Raw genomic sequence first — 24,666 nt, 5'->3', positions numbered from 1 at the left:
ATTCCTTCTCTTCAGTGCCATTCTTTCTGGGGGTGTGGCACATGCCTGTAATCCCAACACTGGGGAACCATAAGACGGGGCAATCACAAGGTCAAGTCTTCTTGACCTACACAGTGAGATCCCATATAAAAGCAAAGAAATGAAACAAACAAAAAACCCTACAAAAACATCTCACAAAAGAGACTGACCAACACCACCAATAAGACAATAATCCTACCTAAAGTCGTTCCTTTTTCTCTGCATTGTAGCAGAATAACCACCTCTGTAGCTTCTCCACCTAACTTCTGCCTATCATAGCCTTGTTTGCTACAAAAACCACTAGCCTAGACAGTTTAGTTAATATTAAAATCTCAGAGAACGAGCTGGTGCTGGCAAGCCTGGAGTTCATTAAAATGATTGCCTCACGGGCATCTGTAATTTCAACGTCTGGTTTGGTGCTAGTAAATACGATTAAGATGAACCTCGGCCTTCTAATAGTGCCGCTGGACACGTTAGAACACAATGCGATTATTGAAAACATTGCTATTTCAAGTCCCCAGAAGGTACAATGGTATTAGTTTCTCAGGCCTCAGAATATGAGATTTTCAAATTGTGTAACAAATGTGCTTAGCAGGCCAACATGAGCCAATGTTTGGTTTGACGAACTTTGGGATTGAGAAATCAAGTCTATAATCACCAATTCGTTTCAGTTTGGGATGAGAAATGCTCCTTGCCATTTAATTCTGGGGTAAAATGTCAAAACAAATGGAAATTTCATCCATCTTGTTGTACTTTTAGTCCCACAGGATGGGGTGGGGCTCCATGCCCAAAGCCACCACAGAAATGCTAAGTACATGGTGACATCTGACTTTCTCTCATGGGTGACAACCACCCCCATTCAGTTTTTTTTTTTTTTTTTTTTTTTTTTTTTTGGTTTTTCGAGACAGGGTTTCTCTGTAGCTTTGGTGCCTGTCCTGGAACTAGCTCTTGTAGACCAGGCTGGCCTCGAACTCACAGAGATCCGCCTGCCTCTGCCTCCCGAGTGCTGGGATTAAAGGCGTGCGCCACCACCGCCCGGCAACCCCCATTCAGTTTAAGTCACATTAATTCCTGCTTTTAAAACTAGACTTTGCAATCAGTGAACATATTAAAAATGGCTGAATTGTTCGACTTAAATGAGCAAGTTGTATGAAAAGGTATGTTAATTATATCTTGGCAATGCTGCTAAAGTTGGAATATAATATTAAAAAAATTAAGCCGTAGGTTCAAAACCCAGTACTGCCACCAATAATTAAATTAATAAAGAAATCAAAGAAAGCCAGGCGGTGGTGGCGCACGCCTTTAATCCCAGCACTCGGGAGGCAGAGGCAGGCGGATCTCTGTGAGTTTGAGACCAGCCTGGTCTACAAGAGCTAGTTCCAGGACAGGCTCCAAAACCACAGAGAAACCCTGTCTCGAAAAACCAAAAAAAAAAAAAAGAAAGAAAGAAAAAAAAAGAAAAGAAAAAAAAAGAAATCAAAGAAAAACTTAAGTATTGTAAATTAAAACAATAATATCATTTATTCATGACATTGAATAAGGTTTTTTTTTTAGCTTTTGTTGCTTTTCAGTCTATTCTCACTAAACTCTTGGTGTGGTCACTCTCAATGCTACTGGCATAAAACAACTGATACAATGTCTCTGGGAAAATAATTGAGGACACGTGTATAAAACGCTTAAAGAATCCATACACTTTTCTGTGAGTTACCTAAAGAAATAATCGGACTTTTTTCTTAAAAGCAAATAAAAAAAACCACTGTGGACAGGGTTGTTCTTACAGCAATGTCACAGTTCAGAAAACTGAGACTATAGACTCACAGGGCATCCACACAACGCCATTCACCCTTCAAGGGCAAAGAATATGTAATCGTGTGGGAAAATGCTCACAAAAATAGAACAGACAAATGAATACTGTTTTGAGAGATGTAGACATCTCAGCGTAAAATGCTTGCTGTACCAAGTATAAGGACCAAGCAACCATATCAAAAGACAATGAATGGTGGCATGTGGTGCCTGTGTGGGTGAGAAAGAAAGAGAATGTTTGAAGACTGAGCATTGGGTGGTAGGGTGGTAGAGTGTGTATGGAGAGAGAGACAGAGACAGAGACAGAGAGAGCGAGCTGGGCAGAACTCAGAAGCTTTCTGGTCAGCCAACCCCGCTGACAGCTGAAATGGTGAACTCCAGGTCCAGTGAGAGACCATCTCAAAACCTAAGGTGGAAGAGCTACTGAGGAAAGCATCTCTATGACAACCTCTGACGTCCACATGTGCTCCTAAGGGGAAAAACACCCCTTCCTGTCCCCTCTCCCACACACAGACATAAAAGTCCCCCAAACCGGATTTGTGATGGTAGCTTAATGTATAAGGGTAAGGAGGAAGGGTTACAACCAAGAACCATTGAACAGAAGCTTTATCTGGCTGATGGATGCAAGTATTTAAATTTCCTCTCTCATGCTTTTTTATTTCCCTAAACTTCTGAATTAAACAATACATATCACGTATATGACCAGACAAAATAAATGTTGAAGCAGCTCATTAAACAGATACACACCAGGATAGATTCCACAGCACAGGGGCCATGTTTGAATCAATTAGTCACTGCAGGAGCATTTTGTTGCGTTGCTTGGAGACATATTTATTCCTCACACCCTTCTTCCCTACTCTCTGGAGAGCATCTACCCAGGGCTTCTGGTTATTCCCTTCTTTTTATTTTCCAGCTCCTGAGGACCTTCTTTGGATTCGTACTTTTAAGGCCAGAGCAGCCTTCAAATTAGAGGTTATGAACAGTGTGGATGTACACACTGTCTGCGCTGGAGGAGCCAAGAGCCCAAGCCAGCACCACCGATCATTCTTAATACCACTCTCTGCTAGAGGCGCCTTGCTCTCCTCTCAATGCTCTTTCCTTGTTTCTCCTTCCACAACTAGACAGCCACATCTCTAAACATCTACCTGGTTCTTTTCATGTTTATACACATCTGTGTGTGTGTGTGTGTGTGTGTGTAGAGAGAGAAAGAGAGAGAGAGAGAGAGAGAGAGAGAGAGAGCATTCATGCACGCGCGCGCCACGTCTATACAGGTGACCGCAGAGGCCAGAAGAGGGCATTGGATCACCTGGAACTAGAATTATAGGTGGCTGGGAGCTGCTTAACAGGGCTGGAAATGGCTCAGGTTAACTGCTAAGTCACTGCCCTAGCCCCCTCCTACCTGGCTTTTACTTCCACCACGAATCACTTCTAGGTTGGCTTTGTTCTCCTACCCCTTAGGACCTCTGACGTAAGTCGAGATGTTTACCTAACACACTGCATTTAATGAGTAACTATGTCCGACTGGTTGTGCTTCCAAGAACTCCCTCATCTCACTGTCTTGACAACTTTCAGCCTTTGAATGAATCTAATCACGGATTTCCTCAAGCAGGGAAATCTTTAATGGTTATGGTCTGACTCAAGAGTTCTAAGTCTAGATTCTTCAAAGACCTTCAAGGCGCCAAGCTGTCTTTTTAATCTCATCCCATTGGACCCTTCTCGTCTTCTCCCGCTTCAAATCCCGCACACCCTACAGGAACTCCTCTTTACCTGGCTGGCTCCTGTATGTTTGCACATAATAAATAGCAGTTTCCTTTATCAAACTGCTCCCTCCTGACTGCCTAGTCTAAGGGCCTCTGCTCTTGGAAACACCTCTGCAAGCCTCTGTGAATGATCAGCTCAGCTCATGTGAACACCTCTCTCTGTGGTTTAGGCCCCTTACTAAACTAGGCTATGTAGACTAGGCTGGGATCGCTTGCACAGAGTAACGAGTAAGTTGGCTATATTTCTAAGCACGGTACACTTTCCTTTATATATTCTAAGAAATAGAAGCCTCTTTCCCACCTTGCAAAATCAAATCTACATCAAGCATAGTTTGTCTAAAGGAACAAAAATAAAATAGAGAAAGAAAATCAAAGAGTTGATACTTGCCTCTTGCACCCCTAAAAAGGACTCTGTAGTGTTTTTCTAATCGCTTGGCCATGTAGTTGGCATTTAAAATAGCAATTTCTGTGGCCTCTTTGAGGCCCTTTCCTCCCATCATCTGCAACAAAAAGAAAAAGAGCCATCAGCCATTGGACGGGAGAGATGAATGGTCAAGGGACTAAGCAGATGGCCCCAGTCAAATTCATTCCAAAGGGCTCACCAGCTCAGCATCACTGCAGATTGAAAATGAACGGGAAAATTCCATGAAGGAGACCCGTCAGTCTCCTCCATGCTTAACCAAACACTAATTTTACTTGTTTTTGGGGGGTTGCGGTGGGGTCGTAATAACAAAGCCCACAGCAGGTAGCAGTCTCCACACCTCTGCTAACTAAGAACTGTTCCTTAGGTTACAGTGTTGTGGTGTTTATTTTTTGTTTACTCTGTATGAATTTGAGAGGTAATGAGAATTCTGTGGAATATGATGAGATCCTGGTCAAAATCCATCACATCAATTTTGTATGGTTTGCCTTTCCATTGTCCGCAGTGGGGAACATAAACATTCTTCCTGTGCACATTTGCCGACTGCCAGATTCAATCTTTCTTATTCTTGTGGCTGAGTCCCTGCTGTCATCCAGGATAAAAGTCACCAAGAGCAAGGCATTTAAAAATCAAGATTATAGCAACGTTCATGACCGAGGAACCTCACATCATAACTGAATCAAAAGAGTGGTACAAAGACCAAAGGGAAGAGAGGACAGAGCGGCGCCAGGTTAGTCACAGTGGGCTTTCTAAGGAGGAAGCAACTTTCCCATGAACTTGACAATGAGTCTATGAATAGAGGTTGGATCTCTAAAAGGAAAAGGGAAACACACCAAATGAGGGAGAGGACCAAAAACAGCTCAAGAGTGGGGAAGGCACGAGGCGATCATCTGGATGTCACCGCAGCAACATGGACGGGGACCTCAGGTTCTAACTCTTTGCGTTGCCATGGACTTGGCGCAGCCAACTGCTGGCTCTCCTGCTACACGCCAGTTACCGAGCACCATTCTATAAATGCTGCGGCTCTAAGCACGAGTCCACATCAGCTGAATTTTATTCTTAGTGGGATGGGCCCAAGGTACATGGTGATGAGAGCACACAGTGAAGGTGGCAGGAAGTCAGGAGGGGCAAGTGGGCATCAGAGAGAGACTGTCCTCAGCAGGTGTCCACAGTGGATTGCAAAGGGGAAGGAGTAGGCTCCAGCTAGTGTCTAGGGGAAAAGTAACAGCCCGAAACAAGGTCCAAATCAACACCACTTATTTAGTTCTAAAACTCATGCTCTGTTTGGTATTCTAGGCATATGGCCAAAACAGCCCTAGGGGCCTTCCTTTTCTATATGTAAGAAGATCTCCTGCCCAAATACGTTTGCACAAATAACCCTTATTTACAGATCCCATGGATCAAAGGGAACTGGGGATTTGGTTATTTGCAAAGGAGCAGATTTTCTTTCTCATTGTTTTTGTTCCTGCAGTTTGCAAACAACTTACATGGCATTTTTAAAGCAGCTTCAAAGCTCTGAGGCACAGAACTGTTGTTCTTTCTTCCAAGACACTTCTCATTAAGAATCATAAATGAAGCTGGCCATGCAGGGAAACACATGCCCGTAAAGCCAGCACTTGGGCGATAAAGACGGCTGGATTAGGAGCTCAAAGACAGCCTTTTTTGTTTTGTTTTGTTGTTTTTTTTGTTTGTTTGTTTTGTTTTGTTTTTCGAGACAGGGTTTCTCTGTGGTTTTGGAGCCTGTCCTGGAACTAGCTCTTGTAGACCAGGCTGGTCTCGAACTCACAGAGATCCGCCTGCCTCTGCCTCCCAAGTGCTGGGATTAAAGGCGTGCACCACCTCAAAGACGCACTTAAGAGCATCGGCAGCTCTTCTTCTAAAGGACCCAAGTTCAATTCCCAGGACCCACATGGTGGTTAATAGCTATCTGCAATTCCTGCCCCAGGGGATCTGATGCACACAACAGGCGCTGCATAGATATGGTGCACAGATACACACAGAGACATCACCCATACACATACAATAAACCTAAACCATGTCTCGAAATATTATTTAAAAAGGAATCATAAATACCAGCCAGCCACGGCGACCCATTCATGGCCTATAGCCCCGTACTTGGGAGGCTGATGTGGGAGAACCAGGGGCTTGTGCCCAGACTGGACAGTATAAGGAGACTGTCTCAAAACACAAAATAAGCTTTTTTAAAAAAGAAAAAGGAATCACTAATGCCACCGCATTCACGAACAGCAGCCAGTCCCGCAGTTACCGAGCACAGTTTGCATAGCTGAGCGTGAGGTTTCCTCTCACTAACGGCTCCCCTTCCTTTAACAGAGGCCACTGGCCTGAGAGAGCTGCTCTAATTAGCAGCTGAGCAAGAGTGCCTATCCACAGGCTTGACATTCTAGAAGGTGGGCAGGCCAGTCTTAACAAGCTGCAGAAAATCAATTCTGGCTTGAAGTGTTTCTGTGGAGAAAGACAAAGAGGTAGGGGTGGGGGCAGGGGGTAAGCCTGTTCTCTGACAAAACCCAATTATCCCTGAAAACACAGTTCCCTGGGCCGCCCCCACCACCAAACAAATCTCCGCGACTTCGCATCTTATCCTCCAAGCCGACAAGACACAATGTGAGTACACCCTACCGTGTACTCAGCAAAGTGTCACGACGACTGTGTGCACGGCTTTCAGCTTATGTGGCTCTGTCTGAATCCGACAGGAAACCACATGATGACCATTCATATGACTCATGCAACTTAACTGTGTCTGGAAAAATGTAAACCCATCATGAGAACCCAAAGGAACAGATGAAATAATTTTAGCTGGCCTTGGAGACGATTTCTTCCACCCCAGCACTGGCAGCGACCCCATTCACCGGCTGTGTTCACTGACTCCCGCTCTCCAGTCCCAGACTCCTGCACCTTCAACCCTTTGAGAAAGTCTCAAGTCCCACTGCTCCATTGCAACGCGTGTTCTCAGGCCTCACCTTAATATAAGCCCATGAAATAGGCAAGATGGAACTGGAGCCCCACGGGGCGGCGCTGACAGTCCCCACGGGCCAGGTGTCTTCATTTGGTGTGACGGAAACAATGGGATGACTGGGCAGAAAGGGAGCGAGATGCTTCTTCCTGTGGTGGTTTTAAAGGACACATTGAAAGGATGCAAAAAAGATACAATTGAACTAAATGGGCAGGCTCTCCAGGAGCTCTTTGCTTAGTAAGGGCTAGCTGATGGCGGGGGACAGACAACAAGGAAACAACTAAAGCGAGATCCCTTTTTTCCCCCTTCCTTCCTTCCTTCCTTCCTTCCTTCCTTCCTTCCTTCCTTCCTTCCTTCCTTCCTTCCTTCCTTCCTTCCTTCCTTCCTCCCTCCCTCCCTCCCTCCCTCCCTCCCTCCCTCCCTCCCTCCCTCCCTCCCTTCTTCCTTCCTTCCTTCCTTCCCTCTCTACCACCCAACAGCTTCCAAGAACTGTGGTGGAGGACTCGCCGAGGCAGCCCCCCCCGGAGGCCCTCATAGGGACCCCCACATCCTTCTAAGCCATATACTAGATACCGAAGACTGCTGAAGAGATGCCCTGGGCAGTCCACTTGGAGGCTCACAGGTTAACACTGCTCCATTACACACCTTCTGAACGGACCTAGGACACTCTTTCACTACACATGATACAAATCAAGAGGAAAAACAAGAAAGCCAGGCTCCCAGCAACCCTGAACACTGCCTTTCCCTGAACCACCACACGTTTCAAAAACTCCAAAAGAGCCAGGTGGTGGTGGCACATATCTAGCACTCGGGAGGCAGAGGTAGGCGGATCTCTGTGAGTTTGAGGCCAACCTGGTCTACAGAGTGAGTTCCAGGACAGCCAGGGCTGTTAGACAGAGAAACCCTGTCTGGAAAGAAAGACAAACGGATGGAGGGAAGGAGGGAGGGGAAAGGAAATGAAACTCCAGAAGCTCTGGATAAGGCTGTTCTTACTATACAGAGGAAGCTAACAATTGCTGAGAAATATTCCCCCAGTAAACAGTGACTTCATCCAATTACCTCTAGTAATAAAGTTTGTTTCCTCCTTACTTATCACAGACGTAATAAAAATTAAAGCTGTAAACCGGGCGGTGGTGGCGCACGCCTTTAATCCCAGCACTTGGGAGGCAGAGGCAGGCGGATCTCTGTGAGTTCGAGACCAGCCTGGTCTACAGAGCTAGTTCCAGGACAGGCTCCAAAACCACAGAGAAACCCTGTCTCGAAAAACCAAAAAAAAAAAAAAAAAAAAAAAAAAAAATTAAAGCTGTAAGGAGTTAAGTGCCTTCGACCCAATTCACTCTCAATATTATCATTGGCTGGATAAGTTCTAGGAAATGAGTAAAATAAAAAACTCTTGGAATTCTTGGGGCAAATCACTTACAGGAGCCTACATTCCAGTTCTGACCCCTCAATGCTTTAGTCCCCGGCTCGACTGCTAACAAGCTTGCTCTAGCGCTCAATGAGGCCGGGTGAGCATCGCAGTTACTAAGACAAAGGACGCTTCTGTTTGGACACGCTCCCAACACTCCTTGCCCAGCTCCGCATCCACCTGCAAGACGCGCACTAGGTATCTTCTGGACACTTGAAGACCCGAATGGGAAGAATGAGAGGGTTTGAGCCATCCTGCTTCCAAAGCTACCCCGAAGCCAGCAGCCCATGACTCACACTCCAATGGGTCCCATGCCAGGGCCACCTCCTCCATGGGGAATGCAGAAGGTCTTGTGAAGATTTAGGTGAGAGACATCAGACCCAAAGTCTCCAGGACGGCAGATTCCCACCTACCCCAAAGGAAAAGAACAGAAGTAAACATCAGAGCTCGGCAAGGCCCCTCCTGATGAGGGAAGGGCTTGCTGTTCTGGGCTGTGTGTCTCCCCAGGAGAGGCAGGCAGAGCCACATCCCTAATGGTCACAGAAAAGGCTTCCCAGGGAGCGTGAGATGGCTCAGTAAAGCTGTGTGACCCATAGGACACGCATAATGAATGAACGGAAGGGACCTGACTCCTGCTCCTCCAAGCCACCCTTTGACCTCCACGTGTGCTCACACACACGATGTAATTTTCAAATATCAGAGGAAACGATTCCTAAACTTCTGCAGTCAACCTGGCGCCTCACAGGCAAAGTGACTGTGGTTTCTATGGAGATAGCAACTGACTATTTAGCCCCATTCAGATTTAAAATACACACTCGGGCAGTCTGTACCTAAATGTCTTAAGAGGGAAGAGGGGAACTGCCACTAGTCCTAAAGTTACAGCCTGTTCATACTACTGAGCCGGGAGCTTTTACAGTATCAGAGCTACATTCCCTGGCAAGTTCAAGGCTGGGTATTTAACATGTGGGTTTTTAGCGAGGGCCCAGAGCAGTGGTTCTCAACCTTCCTAATGCTGGGACCCTTTAATACAGTTCCTCGTACTGGGGTGATCCCCAACCATAAAGCTGATTTTCATTGCTACTTCATAACTGTAATTTTGCCACTGTTAAGAATTTTAGTAGAAATATCTGGTTTGCTCCCCTGTGAAGTTTGTTTAGCTCCGAAAGGTGGTGACCCACAGGATGCTGAGCTGAGGATGTGGAAGTGAGGCTGCCAGTCTTCCTGAGACAATCCACATACCCAGCTACAGAACTCAACTGGTGATCCTGCCACTTTGACTGTAGACAGATATGTCTGCTTTAGGCTGCCAAAGCAGAAGGCAATCTCTGGACTACACCTATGAATGGAATCAGACTAAAGAAGGAGAGAGGAAGCAGGTGAACACATTACATGCAACCACAGTCACTCTTGCAATCCGGGTAGGCAGGATTGAATCCCTTGGGGCCCTACTGAAGTTAAAACTCCAGGTAAAGTGGCTTCTCCGAGGTCCATGGGAGTTTGGCATCTACTGTGGCCAGAACTCACTCAATCAGCTAGGGAACCAGGAGACCTTGCTCAGTAATGTTTCCAGAGGAACAGCACTCCTGACAACAGAATTCCATTTGTCCCTTGTTCACCCTATCGTTTCCTCTAGGATCTATATATATAATCCCAGTGGAACTGAGGTGGTCTGTGAGGAGCTGGCAGCAAAATCTGCTTGAGCGTCCTCGTGGCATCACTTACAGCCTTGGGTTTGATCCCCAGCATCCCAACAGGAGAAGAAAGGGCAAGAAGAGAACCCTGGTTCTGAATCCCGTGTATATATTAGAGGGGATCTCAAGAAGCTGGAGAGAACTGTTTTCCTCACTGGGGGTCAGCTTAGTGTCATGCTTTAAAAAATGAAAAGAGGGGCTAAGAGGTGGCTTGGTGGTTGAGAGCACTCGATGCTATCCCCGAGGACCTGGGTTCAATTCCCAGTACCCACATGGCAACTCCTAACTGTCTGTGACTCCAATTACAGAGGATCTGACACCCTCACACAGACATACATGCAGGCAAAACACCAGAGCACATAAAATAGTAGTTTTCATCATTTAAAAAAAAAAATCAAAACAAAACTGGTCAAGAATGATGGCTCAGCAGTGTAAAAAACAAACAAACACTGCTCTTGCAGAGGACCCGAGTCCAGGTCTAAGCAGCCACAGGGCACTTCACTACCAGGTGTAGACTCCAGTTCCAGGGATCTGAGGTCCTTTTTTGACTTCCATGAGCACTGGTGTACACACATACATTCAGGCAAGACACACATACTCATAAAATCATTCAATCCTTAAAAAATTAAAAATAAATAAATAACATGTTCTTATTCATTTTCTCAGTGGGCACTAATTGTTTGCACCTGGGCATTCATATTTGCCCCGTCGAGGTAGACCTGTCCTCCGTGTTGGTGAATAAGGGCGCACACATCACTGATATTCTCTTCAAACACGCCATTGGTCGATGGATACGTGATCATGATGGCGGCCAGGTTCTCCTTGTGTTTATCCACCTGTGGGGAGAAGAGTGAGATCCGTTCTCATTCAAGGCTTTGCTTTTCATTTTAAAGGACCAGGGAAGGCGAAGCCTTGGTATTGGAATTCTTGACAACGTCTCAGTCTACAACAGTGGCTAAAATGCACAGTCAATTGCTCCTTCATTTTAAGGCAACAGCAAGTCCTCTCGGAACTCTGTGGTCCAGAGAAAGAAACCAAGCTTTGGATGTGGTTCAACTGATCTAGGATTTACCTCACGCGCACAAAGCCCTAAGCTTGCTCCCTGCACCAAATAAAAAACTAGGCATAGTGGAACACTCACATGACCATGCCATTGGGGAAGCAGGAGTAACCTTGGCTACACAGCAACTCTGAGGCTAGCATGGGCTACATGAGACAAAATTAAACAAAAAGCAAGAAGCCACTCAGAAGATTTCTGGATATGTTGCGTCCAGTTCTATAAAATAATTCTGCTTTGGTTCAAACCACCTCAAAATTTACCCTGGGCTCTTGGGAGGGTGGGGGATGCATCTCTGTACATAGCTAATTTTCCAACTAGCCTTTCTGTTTTCGTTTTGGTAAACACTTTCCTTCTCACAGGCTCTGGAGAGGCTCAGACTGGTTCCTAACTTTCTATGTAGCCAAGGCTAGCCTTCGACTTGTGACTCCCCTTTGAAGTGTTGGGGTGACGAGGTTGTGCCACTGGGCCAGCAGTTCTCAACCTTCCTGATGTTGTGACCCTTTATTACAGTTCCTCGTGTTAGGTGACGCCTCGTCATAAAATTATTTTCATTGCTTCTTCATAACTGTAATTTTGCTGCTCTTAACAACACAATGTAAACACCTGTGTTCCGGTGATCTCAGGTGAGCCTTGTGAAAGGGCTGCTTGACCCTCTCTAAGGGTTAGCCCGACAGCTTGAGAGCCACTGTATTATAGCTATACCTACTTCTTTCACTTTTATCTCCCAAGAAAGCAATTGTATAAATAAAGGACAATTTCTAGTTGTTTTTTTTCTCTTGGCTAGCAAGTCAAAGGAGGGTAATGTGGAAGGAAAATCAAGTCATATTGCATATATTCTATATTGGACAGACTTAGTAATTAGTGACCCAGAATACTTGTGGCCAAAAAAATAAAAATGGCAATGGAAGGGGAGGATGGAAAAGAGGTACAGGGCTGTGCATTTTCAGAGTTCTCGTGAAGGCTTTTATGTAGGTCCTCAGGACCCATGCCTAATCACCTTGACAGAATCACAGCGCTATTCCACCAATTTTCCTACCACTTAAGATGCAGCCTCCAGTCCACTGGTGCAAAACAGATACGGTTGCTAAGCAACCTCTTCCTGGAGGTTGGGAGACTGGGAGTGGGGGTTGGTGCAGAGGAAACAGGGTAGAATGTTGCCTGGAATCCAGCACAGCGTGGCTGAGATGTCTGCAAAATCTGAATGCGTCGTGCGTTCTTTAATTCTCCACACAACCATGACTGTCTGCGTGGCTGTGAATGGAGAAGTCTGAGGACAGATAGGGAAGTAGGCCCTGCAGAGCTGTCTTACTGTGACATCACACTGAATACCTCATTCATTACCTTTCAAGTGGAAGAATCAGGGTGTGGAGGGGGTCACTGAAAAGGACCCTCTCTCTGTGAGGGAGGGAGGGGGAGAGAAGACATGGCTTCTTTTAACTGGGGACCCAAGTTACAATTGCTTTTTATTTTTCTCTTTCCCTGAAAGATTGTTAGGGTTGTTTTGGATTTTGTATTCTTTCCCTACAGACCCATTCAGAAGAGGAATCATTAGAATTGTCTTTCATTAGAATATAAGCAGAGAAGACAATGTTTACCCCATACATCTACTCCCTACACATCACCATCCCCTGTGTCTTCCCAACCCAGACCTCTCCAATCCGTGAAGAGGAGAATGAGTACCAGGGCCTTGAGGTGAGCCACATCGATGTTCCCATATCTGTCCACCTCCACAGGCTGGATCGTCATGCCTGCCATGTAGGCACTTGCTGGATTCGTTCCGTGTGCTGACTTAGGAATGAGGCAAACCTTGGGAACACAAAGAAAGGAAGCAGAAAAGGAGAAGTAAAGAAAAAAAAATCACCGGTATCTCAAGTTAGAGAAAGTCTCCTAACATGCGGATGGCACAAATTAGGGGCCTCATGTTTTTACTGAAGCTGACCCCTAGTGCTTTAAAATCTGCTGTCATCCATCCTGGTCTACAAGAGCTAGTTCCAGGACAGGCTCCAAAACCACAGAGAAACCCTGTCTCGAAAAACCAAAAAAAAAAGGAAGAAAAAAAAAATCTGCTGTCGTCAGTGCTGTTACTGCGAAACAATGACCAGAAGGGGCATTTCCATTTGAATCCCCAAATACTTTCCTAAAGATATCAGAATGTCCTCCCCTATCCCAGAGCACTAACGACAGCCTGTGCCTTTTCTAACCTTGTCTTAGATGTAGCAGACGGAAAGCATCTTTAGGAAGACAAGGTCAGAAGTCGAAGTCTAGGATGCCACTGCCCTCATCACAGCCTCAGTGATGCTCGTGGCTGAACCAGGACAGACACACCCCAAAGGCCTCCCTCCCCAGGTCAACAGAACTGTGCTGTGCCCACACCTACTGGGTGCTTCCTCTGCTGTGAATGACTTGTGTGAGGATCAACACCTGCCCTGTGCTCACATGACTCACTCATTCATAACACAAGCACACGGAGAAATAAGTGCCCACTATCCACAGTACACTAGATAACTGCCAAGGGACACAGCTTTGGTGGAGGAAATCAGGGACAGTGTCTCAAGAGCACAGCTGACACTAGACCTGTTGGATTTTGGTTTTGGATTTCAGTGCTGAACATGTTTTCCAACTGCTCTCTACCACTAAACTGTATCCCCAGTCCCTCTATTGGATATTTTTGCTGGAGTCGGGGGAGTAGCTACAGAGCATTGAACCCAGGGTCTCATGCATGCCAGGCAAGCCAAGCGTTCTACCACTGAGCCTCACCCCACAAAGGATTTTGATGGGGGTTGGGTGGGTGGTAGGTGTAGTGCCGCATGCTGGGGTTCCTATCTCCCATCCTCCCCATCATGGTGTGAATACAGGAATCTTGCAGTTTGCAGATCTCAGGGAGAACCATGACAAGATGGGACAGGGCTGAAGTTCTCCAATGGAGCTCAAGTGGAGAGCGAGCCTACTTGGAAAATCACAGACCCAGTGTGGCAACTCCTCTGGAGGGGGTTATAAAAATGGGCTTCTGGAGGAAAAATGTGTCTTCCAGCTGATTCCTCTGAAACAGAGGTTGTACAAACAACACAGTTACACACACACAAACTCATATATAAACACACACAGATATACATAAACCTACACTCACATACACAAATGCACTCACACAAGATTGGGGAGGGGCTGGATAGAGGGCTCAGCAGTTAAGAATGTGTACTGCTCTTGAAGAGGACCCGAGTTTCAGTTCCCTTTCTAGGTCCAGGTATCAGATAGCTCAACTCTGTGGGCACCTGCATATGCGCGCGCGCGCGCGCACACACACACACAGACAGAGCAAAAGCAACAGGTCCTCCCTAGCTCAGCCAATAAGCACCCTGCCAACACCATGAAGACAGTTTTGGTCTCTAGCCTTAAATCAGTCCCTGAGTTTACAGTCATTTGCTAGAGCAGCCATGGAAAATCAATCCCTGGAACAATGGAGAGAGGTACTGTAGACACACTTGTGTTCTGTGGAGATCTAAAGACCTTGAGTTACATTCACTGTAGACACGCTTGTGTTCTGTGGAGTCTAAGGGCCTTGAGTTACTTTCATGGTAAACATGCCTATGTTCCGTGGAGATCTAATAACCTTAAGTTACGTTCATGGTAACACACGCTTGTGTTCTGTGGAGTCTAAGGACCTTAAGTTACTTTCACAGTGTTACTTTTCCCCTCACTTTAAAATTGCAGGGCTATGCTGGACACAGAAGTATTAGGACCCAGATTGAAGATTTGGTTTCAGCCTTAGAGTCCAAGGTGAATCTGACCATGGTACGCTTATATCCTTTAGGGGAATGCTAGGTCCTAGTTGGTGCGGAGTTACAGATTTCCTCCTCAAAGAATGGCTGAACACATGATGAGTTAGAAACTTCTGTTTTTTTTTAAAAGCAATGACTGACAAAGGCTATGACTGCCCCAGGCATTCAGGAAAACAGTTCTCAAAATTTAATAATAATATTAATATTATTAGCATACATGTGTACACGTGAAAGGCCAGTGTTTCCCCTTTCTATAGGAAACTCAGTCTCTGGTCGGAAGACTTGAATTGAGATTTGACCAGCAAAGAGAGAGATGCTCAGTGCCTGGCACATGGTGATTGCTAAATATGTTTGCTAAATAATTCATTTTCCCAAATTAAACTATGAATCATGAACTTGGGCATTCTATTTCAGGAGTCCCTGAAACTTGACCAAAGAGCAAATGTGAAATGACTTCCAAACGCAGCTTGAAGGCACGGAACCGTCAGGAACCTGGGCAGTTTTGTAGCAAACAATGTCTCCAACTCCTTTTCAAAAGCGAGGGGTATGTTTAACTGAACTCCATTAGAGCCTATTGTGTGGGAACAGCTGCCTTGACATCACTAATGTGGAAAATCTTCCCTGGCAATCTGAATAATAAGTCATTCTTTTCTTTTCTAAAAATGGGGCTTAAATTGGATGTGTGTCTAGAAGGATGCCAGTGTTTCCAGACTGGTGAGCTCTGCCGTGTTTCTGAGCTCAGCGGCTGGGGGCCTTCCTTGCTTTCTCCTCTTACTGTCCAGAAGTGAGAATCCTGCGCTCGCCAACAGAATGGCCTCAAAGCTTCTGTGATAGCAGTGTGCACACCAGTGCCAGGGAGGATATCACATCCAAGGCATGGGGAGCGGAGGAGGACTGGGATGCTGAGAGAGGGAGCGAGAGCTACAGACAGCCAATCACCAAAGATGGAGGTCTACCCGATTCAGAAGGTCTCTCATTTGGAGTTTCTGGCTTGGTCCCCAACTCCTATATCAAAGCAACTGTTTCCAAGTATCAGAATGCAGAGTTAGGTAAACACAGGCTTGGGAAATACCAGAAAATGGAAAGAATCTGAGTTCTGGCTGGCCCTTTATCATTGCTCAGAGGCGGGCCTTCCACAGACACTGCCAGAGTGGGTTTGGTGCAGTGGTCTTAACCTGTGTGTCAAGACCTCTTCGGCAAACCTCTAGCCCTAAAATATTTACATTACTATTCATAACAGTTGCAAAATCACAGTGATGGAGTAGCTACAAAACAGCTTTCTGGTTGGAGGTCGCCGCAACATGAGGAACTGCATTAAAGAGTCTCAGCATTAGGAAGGTTGAGGACCACTGGTCTGACGGCTTCTCTGTCAAGCAATGGCTGTGCAGTGTGGATGGTCTCATAGGTCTTCCTGTGAAACAGTGAAAAGTCAATGAAGAGGAGCTCCAAGGCTTACGGGGATTTGGGAACCATGAAGGAACCACAGGTGGGCTATCTGGTGTTCCCTCAACTGGACATCTCAGCTCCATAGTTCCCTTTCTGATTCTGTGAGTTGCTGAGTTGCTGAGTAAGCAAATCCAAATTCAAATGTCTGTCTACTGCATCACCAAATCTCAGGCTACCACACTGTCCTGTGCATGCCCAGGGTGTCCAGTAATTTCTGAATTCATAAATGGCTTGCTTCATGATTGTTAAAAATCAGTCCAATGGCAGGCATGATCAAACACATCTGTGACCCCGGCACTTAGGTTAACTGAGGCAAAACACTGGCAAGTACAAGGCCAGCCTGAACTACGTACTGAGACCCTACCTCAGCTAACATAGGAACAAATCAAAATAGCAAAACCAGCTGGGCATGGGCTCAGCAAGAGAATCTCAGCACCTGGAAGGTGGGGGCAGGTGATAGAATGAGGAGTTCAAGGCTTTCTAAGCAGGACAGAGAATATGAGGACAGTCTGGGCTATATGCAGGTGATAGTAATAGCAAGCAAACAAAAACTGTTGATGATGTGGCTCAGGTGTACAGTGTTGCCCCAGCGTGGAAAAGGCCTGGGTTCAATCACCATCACCACAATACAGAGATAGGTAGGTAGATAGATGGATTTAAAGAAAATTCTATTCCCATTGGGAAGACACATTGAGACAATGTTCCTTCTCCTTTTCTTCCAAGGAGAAAGTGAAAGTTTCAAAATTCTTCATTGCAAAATCCAGCCTAGCCAGAAAACCCTTTCAGCTTCAATAAATTCAGAAAGGACCTGAGCTTAGACTATGACTCACTGATATTGCCCACTTAGTTCTCCTGGAACTGCCAGGGCCTTTGTCCCGCTCCTGACACCTACTCTGCAATCCCTCTAAAAATTCCATCTCCACAGCTTAGTGGAAACCCTAGCACAGAGTTGGCTTTCACAATGGAGGGACCAGGAACAGGGGACTCCTTTGGCCATAACTAGAGGCTTTGGTTATATCACACCACATCTTTCTGGGACACGAGCAGTGTCTGGTAGCACCAGCTGGTCCCCAGGATATCTGAGAGGAGTCACTTTTGCAAACCTGACTCCCATGCCCAAAGCAAAGATTGTAGCAGAAATGCACCCTCTCCCATCACGGTCGTCAGAGCTGAGAACAACCCCATGGGAGAACATATTTATGGGCATCTTTTGAGGATACATAGAACCCAGACCATACTTAGGTTTAAAATTGCTTCGGTCCTAGGCCCAGGGCTAGGGTTGAGCCAAAGAGGAGGGTGGGAATGGCAGCAATCCTGCTGCCCACCTTCTCTCTAGAGACCATTTCACTGGCCAGCTGGCTGACTCCAGATGCTGGGTTTGCACAAAAGCCTTTCATCTCTGGATGCTTCCCTCACGATGAATCATGATGGTCACTTCACAGATCTGTGTTTCTTGATAGATGGTTCCCTGTTCACTTCCAAGAAGACTGGAAAGCAGATCCCACAGAACAAAAGGGACCCTGTGATCTGAGCCTGCGATCACCCACAGAAGAACCAGCTGCCTGCCCCATGCTCACCGTTCTGTGCCTCTCTCCTTTCTGGTCTAAGTATGCTCTGATAGTGGCCAGTCCAGCATACTCGCCCTGGGCTCCGCTGCAAAGACAAGACGAGAAGAGTAAGGGGCTGTGACTTTCACTTGTTCACTCGGTATTTACCAGACATAATCACACGTTAAGCAGTCATGGTCCTAGGGTTCATTCAGTATTTGCTAGACACTAACCACACGTTAACCACTCAGGGTCCTAGTTTATATAGGATCTTTACAGGAACAAAACTAACTGCTTGGCACTAACCAAAGGTGGGCCTTGCTTATCATTTCAGGACCATCAAACATACATGATTTTACTAAGGGAATAGGACTAGTAAAAAAAAAATTGTGAGAAAATATAAGAAACCCATTACTAACTTTAATGGGATAAAAATTTTGAAATTTATAAGGATTAATTTATGGTGAGTCTCATTTCTAAACACATCATGCGTCACTTAACAAACCCTTTTATGCATAACTAAGCAATGATGAAACTAACCACAGGTTCATGGTTTATCAGATCAAACCAATATGTATATTTCGAAGCAGAGATATTTTAAAATTATAACCGGAACAAAATGATCACGCCTAGAATAATAACGCGCTTTCTAATAAATCAAATACCGAGTCAGACAAAGGCCACACTATCTCCACAGAAACTTTCGGTGTTGTCACGGCATCCTTCCTGCCCTTAATCTATACGGCTGCTAGCAGCTCTGACACTATCTTGCAGGCACCACTTGGAGACCGTGCTGAATGACTCATGTTCCTGTGAGCAACACTGAGTCAACCGCACATGGGTCAGCGTCCTGGTACTGCGTGAAGCAAGGAGTGGGAAGTGAGCATAGGGCTCTCTGCCTCGTTCACAAGGCTTTCTCCTCCAGTCTACACCCTCTGAGATACAGCACACCACTCCCTGATTTTACAGCTGAAGTGGAGGGTAGAGTATCACCTGCCCAGTGGCTGATGGGTAGTTTGGAACGGTGTCAACCGTGTCAAGGAGCCACAGGTTTCCTCTGCAAATAGAACTGCTCTTTGAGCGTGTTTGTGTCGCCAGGACTGAGAGTCACAAGAGTACACTCTTGGGATGGGGGCACAGACTGGGGTAGAGTGCTTACCTAGCAAGTTTGAGGCCCTAGGTTCAATCATCAGTGACAGGTGGGGTAGGGGAGACGACACTGACTGGCTAAACGGGGGCTTTAATTAAATGCAACAAAACAAAGAGACATGTCTGACAAGAGCCAAGACACTTAGCAGCTGTTCCCCGACACGAAGTCAGCTTTACCCCTCTCTGCTTTGTCCATAGGGAAAAAAGGCTACTCATCAGCTGTACTTACTGACTTCTGAACCCAAAGCACTAGCACACTTAACACCTTTTGATTTGTTTGAGTGTTTGTTTTATGTGCCCTTTGCCATGGGTGTCAGGTTCCCTGGAACTGGAGTTACAGACAGTTGTGAACTGCCATGGGGGTGCTGGGAATTGAACCCAAGTCCTCTGAAAGAGCAGTCAGTGCTCTTAACCCCTGAGCCCTCTCTCCAGCCCCACTTAATGCCTTTTATTATTATTGTTGTTGCTAGTTTTTGTTTTTCAAAGAGGGTTTCTCCGTGTAGCCCTGGCTGTCCTGGAACTCACTCTGTAGACCAGGCTGACCTTGAACTCAGAGATCTGCCCTCCTCTGCCTCCCAAGTGCTGGGATTAAAGGTGTGCACACCACTGCCTGGCTGACACCTTTTATTTAAGATAGTGAACACTTAGAACATCACTGTCCCCACTGATGACGGTGGTCCCCCTGGGCTGCCCTGTTATCTGTTAAATGGGGATTACTATTGAGTGGTGAGGTGAGAAGTCACACAAAGAGTGCGTCCTCCCAGCCCTCTCCACTCTTCTGCTCATCTGACTCTGTCAGGACCGTTCTAGCTGCAGTCCTGTGACCTTTATACCAATTTCCTCTACTACTCTCCATCTGCCCAGGTCACCCTCGAAACACATCAAGGCAATTCTCATGCTGGGCCTTTCCACACAAGGTCCTTGTGCCGAACATCGTCTCCACATCCTAATATGGCTGAGTTCTTTTCAATGTAAAGGCCCCCAAAGGCTATCCCTAAAAGCCAAGTGGGTGTTCACTTTGTTCTTAACTTCTTTATTTTCTGTGCCAAGCATGCTGATGAAAAGGAAAAGGGTGATCGATAGCCCTGACGGATGAATGAGTGATGTTCCTGCAGCAAACTCTTACCACAGGGGCTAGAGAGAGGGAGGGTTCAGCTGTTAAAGGCATTTCTGCTCCTTCCAGGGGATGATTCAAGTCCCAGCACCCACACTGAACAGCTTACAATGGTCTGAAACGCACCAACTCTGGGGGATCTGACACCGTCTTCTGACTTCCTTGGGTACACACACACACACACACACACACACACACACACACACACACACCCTTTCCAAGGCCAGCGGGACTGTGACTGAAAAAGCATGGGATAAAACCGGACTCTCTGAACATGGCGGACAATGAGAGCTGATGAGAGGCCAAGGACAATGGCACGGGGTTTTGATCCTACTTCATGTTCTGGCTTTGTGGGAGCCTAGACAGTTTGGATGTTCACCTTCCTAGACCTGGATGGAGTGGGGAGGACCTTGGACTTTCCACAGGGCAGGGAACCCTGACTGCTCTTGGGGCTGGAGAGGGAGGAGAAGAGGAGTGGGGGGAGGGGGAGAGGGGCGGGAGGAGGGGGAGGGAAATGGGAGGCGGGGAGGAGGCGGAAAATTTTTTTTCAATAAAAAAAAAAAGAAAACCAATTTCATCTTACTTCACATGTTCACATGCCTTAGATCAGCCTGTACACCTACCGTTCATGGAATGTTACTGCAGTGTTGACACTGTGTGCCTGCCTTATCTCAGCTAAACCAGATCCTGGACAGCAGGCTCTGGATTTGGAGCCCTGTGCATCTCCCCATAAGAAATCTATGGAACTGGATCTTTACAAAAATGACTGTGGAACAAATGCTCAGGGGATTTGTTCCAAATAGAAGTCTAGCCTTCAGCCCCCGCAATTCGCGCACAAGACATCCTTGCCCCTGTAGAAAGGGGCTTTAATATTCTCGAGGTAAGCAGGAGCTGTGTAATTGGACTTGCTGCCTGTCCAACAGGAAGGAAATCATGCCTGACACTAGAAACTCAGGCAACTCTCCGGGGCTAGTGAAGTCATGGACTTAGAGAACTTGTAACTACCACTTTACTAAGCCAGCACAATCCCTGAGTACATTCTAAACCTTATCCTTACAGCCCAGGTATAGGTAACTCCCTGATACAAAGAAGCCTCTGTTTGTGACAGATGGAGACCACCGAAGAAACCACAACTTGTCAACAGGCAGAGAACGAGATCATGGGTGCCCAGCCCCAGTGAACACATCTACAACCCAGCTCCTGACCCTAAGGCTGGAACATTTGAGGAAGATGGGCAGAAAGACTTTAGAGGAAACAGAGCACTGCAGTGAGATCATGCCTCCTAGAAATGACAGGAGAGCCACACCCATGGTACCTCAACAGCATGGCTCCCTAAACACGAGATGGACAAAGATAGACTTGCTAATATGGAAGAAAAAAAATTTCTCATGGGATTCCACCCCTAGAAAGTCACAGGCAAGTAGTCTTCCCTAGGGATGAGCCTCATTCATTGTTTAATGCAGAGGGGTCAGTCTTGAAGTCATATGCACACCAAACAACAGGTGTGTGTGTGTGTGTGTGTGTGTGTGAGCATGTGTGTGCATGTGTGTCTGTTTGTAAAACAATTAAAGAAAAAAGAGGCCATGAATTTGAAAGGGGGCAAGAAGGGGTAGAAGGAGTTGGAGGGAGGAGAAGTGTGTAGGGATGATGTAGATATTTTAATTTTTAAAAAAATAAAATTTTTTAAACTGTATTTTATATTTATCCCTAGGTTTTTCTCATACCATCCACCCATCTTATTTTGTGGCAGAGTCAGTCAAGGTAGAGGTAAGAATTGAAAGAAGATACCGACAGCTGGCGGGATGGGATGGGCCAGTGAGTTAAAGTGGAGCTTCATGCCAAGCTTGACCTGAGTTTGATCCTCAGGACCCACATGATGGGAAGATTGTTCTGTGGATTGTTCTCCAACCACGTGAATGCTGTAGTACATGTGTCCACACTTTCTCCCACACAAATAAATAAATAAGTATACATTTGTTTGTTTTTAAAGAAGATATCGTTTGGGCCTAAGAGCCAGTAATCCAAAAGGAGAACACTATACGAAAGGTCGAACTGCTACATAGTTGCTGTCTTAGACGCTCTTACTATCAACTGTCTCATCTAAATACTGCCAGTATGTTTCAATGCCGTATGAAGCTTACTACAGAGGAATCGTTAAACAAGGCTATGAGTGCCACCTTTTGGTGATCAAGTATTATGAAAAATGCTTATCTGTATAAACCAGGCAGAGACCATCAGAAAAGTATCTCACGTGGAGGGAAACTTAAGACAGCGGCTTTAACATCGGTTTGAAATGAAGGCTGATGGCCTGGAGCCGCATGGCAGGCTGCAGGGAGGCAGCTCTGGGGTGGTGAGCCTCAGACCCACTCTTGCTGAGTGAGTCGTGGCTTGAACTGCTTCGGCCGTCACTCAGGCAGAGGAGGAAGTGGCTATGGAGTTCACTGTTTAACGCAGAATGAAGGGAAACCATGGATGATCTTGTCTAAAACTAGCACTTATTCTTCAAAGGATCCCTAAGAAAATTCAATATGCTAGAAGAAACTGGAATAACTAATCAAGAATCAAAGAGCAGGCAAAAGGCACGAATCTGAGAAGACCTCACTGTTCTAGGGCTAACTAAAGCCTCACTGTCCAGGTGAACGGATGCTGGTGTACAAAAACAGCTAGTCGGTGTGAATTGAGGAAAAATTCAAATAAAAAATAATAAATTGTACACAGAGACAGGGAAGTAGTTCATAACAGCTAAAATTTCCTTTCCTAAGAACAGAACAAAAATTTAAGGATATATAAAGCTCAATGATTTTTTTTTTAAATTAGAGCCCCCTTGCCAGGAATCCTGGTGAAAAGCTTGGATTTAGAAGTGGCTGCCACATACTCAGCTTAGTTTTAGCCAGATTTGAACATTTAGTCCTTCCTTGTGTCTAAAGAACAACGTGGGGTTTAATTTGATGGACACCATAGAAAGTTCTCAAATGAAAGTTGCTTTGGAATATTTGGAGAAAGGCATCACTATAGCCAATATTCTTATGAAAAATATTTCTACATATTTTACACACACACACGTACATGCACACACACACTCACAAAGCAATACAGAACTCAGGAGTGAAGAACATGCTAAACTTCAGTTGTCCCCAGTGCTATAATAATCCTTCTGTACACAGTGGAAATTACTCTGTGATTGGTCTAATAAAGAAGCTGACTTGCTAATAGCTGAACAGGACAAGGTTAGGTGGGAGAACCAGACTAAGGACACGGGGAAGAAGAAGAATGGAGTCAGGAATGCCAGTAAAATATGGAGATGCAAGATGAAAGAGGCAATGGCACGTGGCAGAATGTAGATGAATAGAAATGGGATAATTTAAGTTGTAAGAGCTAATTAATAAGAAGCCTGAGCTGTTGGCCAAACATTTATAATTAATATTGAGTCTCCATGTTAGTTATTTGGGAACTAGTGGGCAGAAAAAAATCTGCCTCCACCCCAGATCTCCCACTGGTTTCATGTTGTCCAGCCTGGCTTTGAACTCCTGATTCTCCTACCTCTTTCTCCCAATGCCAGTGTCATAGGAAGCACCACCGTGTCCAACTCAGGATGTTGTATTTTGTACAAGTCAAAAGGTCTTATGGATCAACAAGTACTGCAGTGGTAGACTGCATACTCAGAATACAAGAGGACCTCAGTCAAAGCCAACACCAAAAATGAGAATAAGACAGGTAGTGTATCACACAGTTTTAATCCTAACACTCAGGAGACAGAGACAAAAGGATCTTTATAATTTGAGGCCAACCTAGTCTATATATGAAGTCTCCAGGCCAGCTACGACTACATAGTGAGACCTTATCTCAATTAATAAATTAATTGACTAGGTAATTAAAGAGTTTAAGATATTCCCTAAATAAAAAAGGTTATATGGACTATAACAGTTAAAAAGCTGAAGCTGGCTTGGTGACTCAGGACTATCTCAGCATTTGAGAAATTGAGTTGTGAGTATTGCTATGAATTTAAGGCCTTGTCTAGATTTAAAAACAAACAACAGACAAAAAAACAGAAGAAAACAAAAAAACAAAGCAAAACAACAACAACAACAACAAGTAACTGATTCTGAGGGCTCTGCCTCCCATCTCACGGTAGGAGCCCTGGGTTGCTACCACATCCTCAGGCTTGCTCAACAGGCGCTTTAATGCCCTGAACCATCTCCCCAAACCATTTGCACTTTCTCTTTTCAAAAGCAACTGTCTTAGCTGGGGTTATTATTGCTGTGATGAAACACCACAGCCAAAAACAAATCGGGGAGGAAAGAATTTGCTTGGCTTACACCCTCCGTGCCACTGTTCATCATTGAAGAAATCAGGACAAGGTACTCAAATCGGGCAATAATCTGGAGGCAGGAGCTGATGCAGAGGCCATGGAGGGGTGCTGCTTACTGGCTTGTTCTTCATGGCTTACTCAGCCGGTGTTATTACAGATCTCAGGACCACCAAGCCCAGAGGTTGCCCCACCC

General features: G+C 45.7%; 1 protein-coding gene across 1 annotated transcript in view; it reads right to left on the bottom strand.

The window, feature by feature from the left end:
• The window catches only part of Gldc (glycine decarboxylase), a 78,486-nt gene that overhangs the window by 7,019 nt on the left and 46,801 nt on the right, over positions 1 to 24,666 (bottom strand). The window contains exons 16-21 of the mRNA XM_057779871.1: positions 17,932 to 18,007; positions 12,813 to 12,938; positions 10,759 to 10,908; positions 8,678 to 8,790; positions 6,981 to 7,122; positions 3,970 to 4,081 (exon numbers count right to left, since the gene is read on the bottom strand). Coding sequence (XP_057635854.1) covers positions 3,970 to 4,081; positions 6,981 to 7,122; positions 8,678 to 8,790; positions 10,759 to 10,908; positions 12,813 to 12,938; positions 17,932 to 18,007 — 719 coding nt within the window. The remainder of the gene's footprint in view (positions 1 to 3,969; positions 4,082 to 6,980; positions 7,123 to 8,677; positions 8,791 to 10,758; positions 10,909 to 12,812; positions 12,939 to 17,931; positions 18,008 to 24,666) is intronic.

This window comes from Chionomys nivalis, chromosome 8 (genome assembly GCF_950005125.1).
Source record: "Chionomys nivalis chromosome 8, mChiNiv1.1, whole genome shotgun sequence".
In the NCBI taxonomy this organism is placed as follows: Eukaryota; Metazoa; Chordata; class Mammalia; order Rodentia; family Cricetidae; genus Chionomys; species Chionomys nivalis.
Note: the sequence above shows the minus strand (reverse complement) of the source record. Positions and strands in the feature narration are given on the sequence as shown.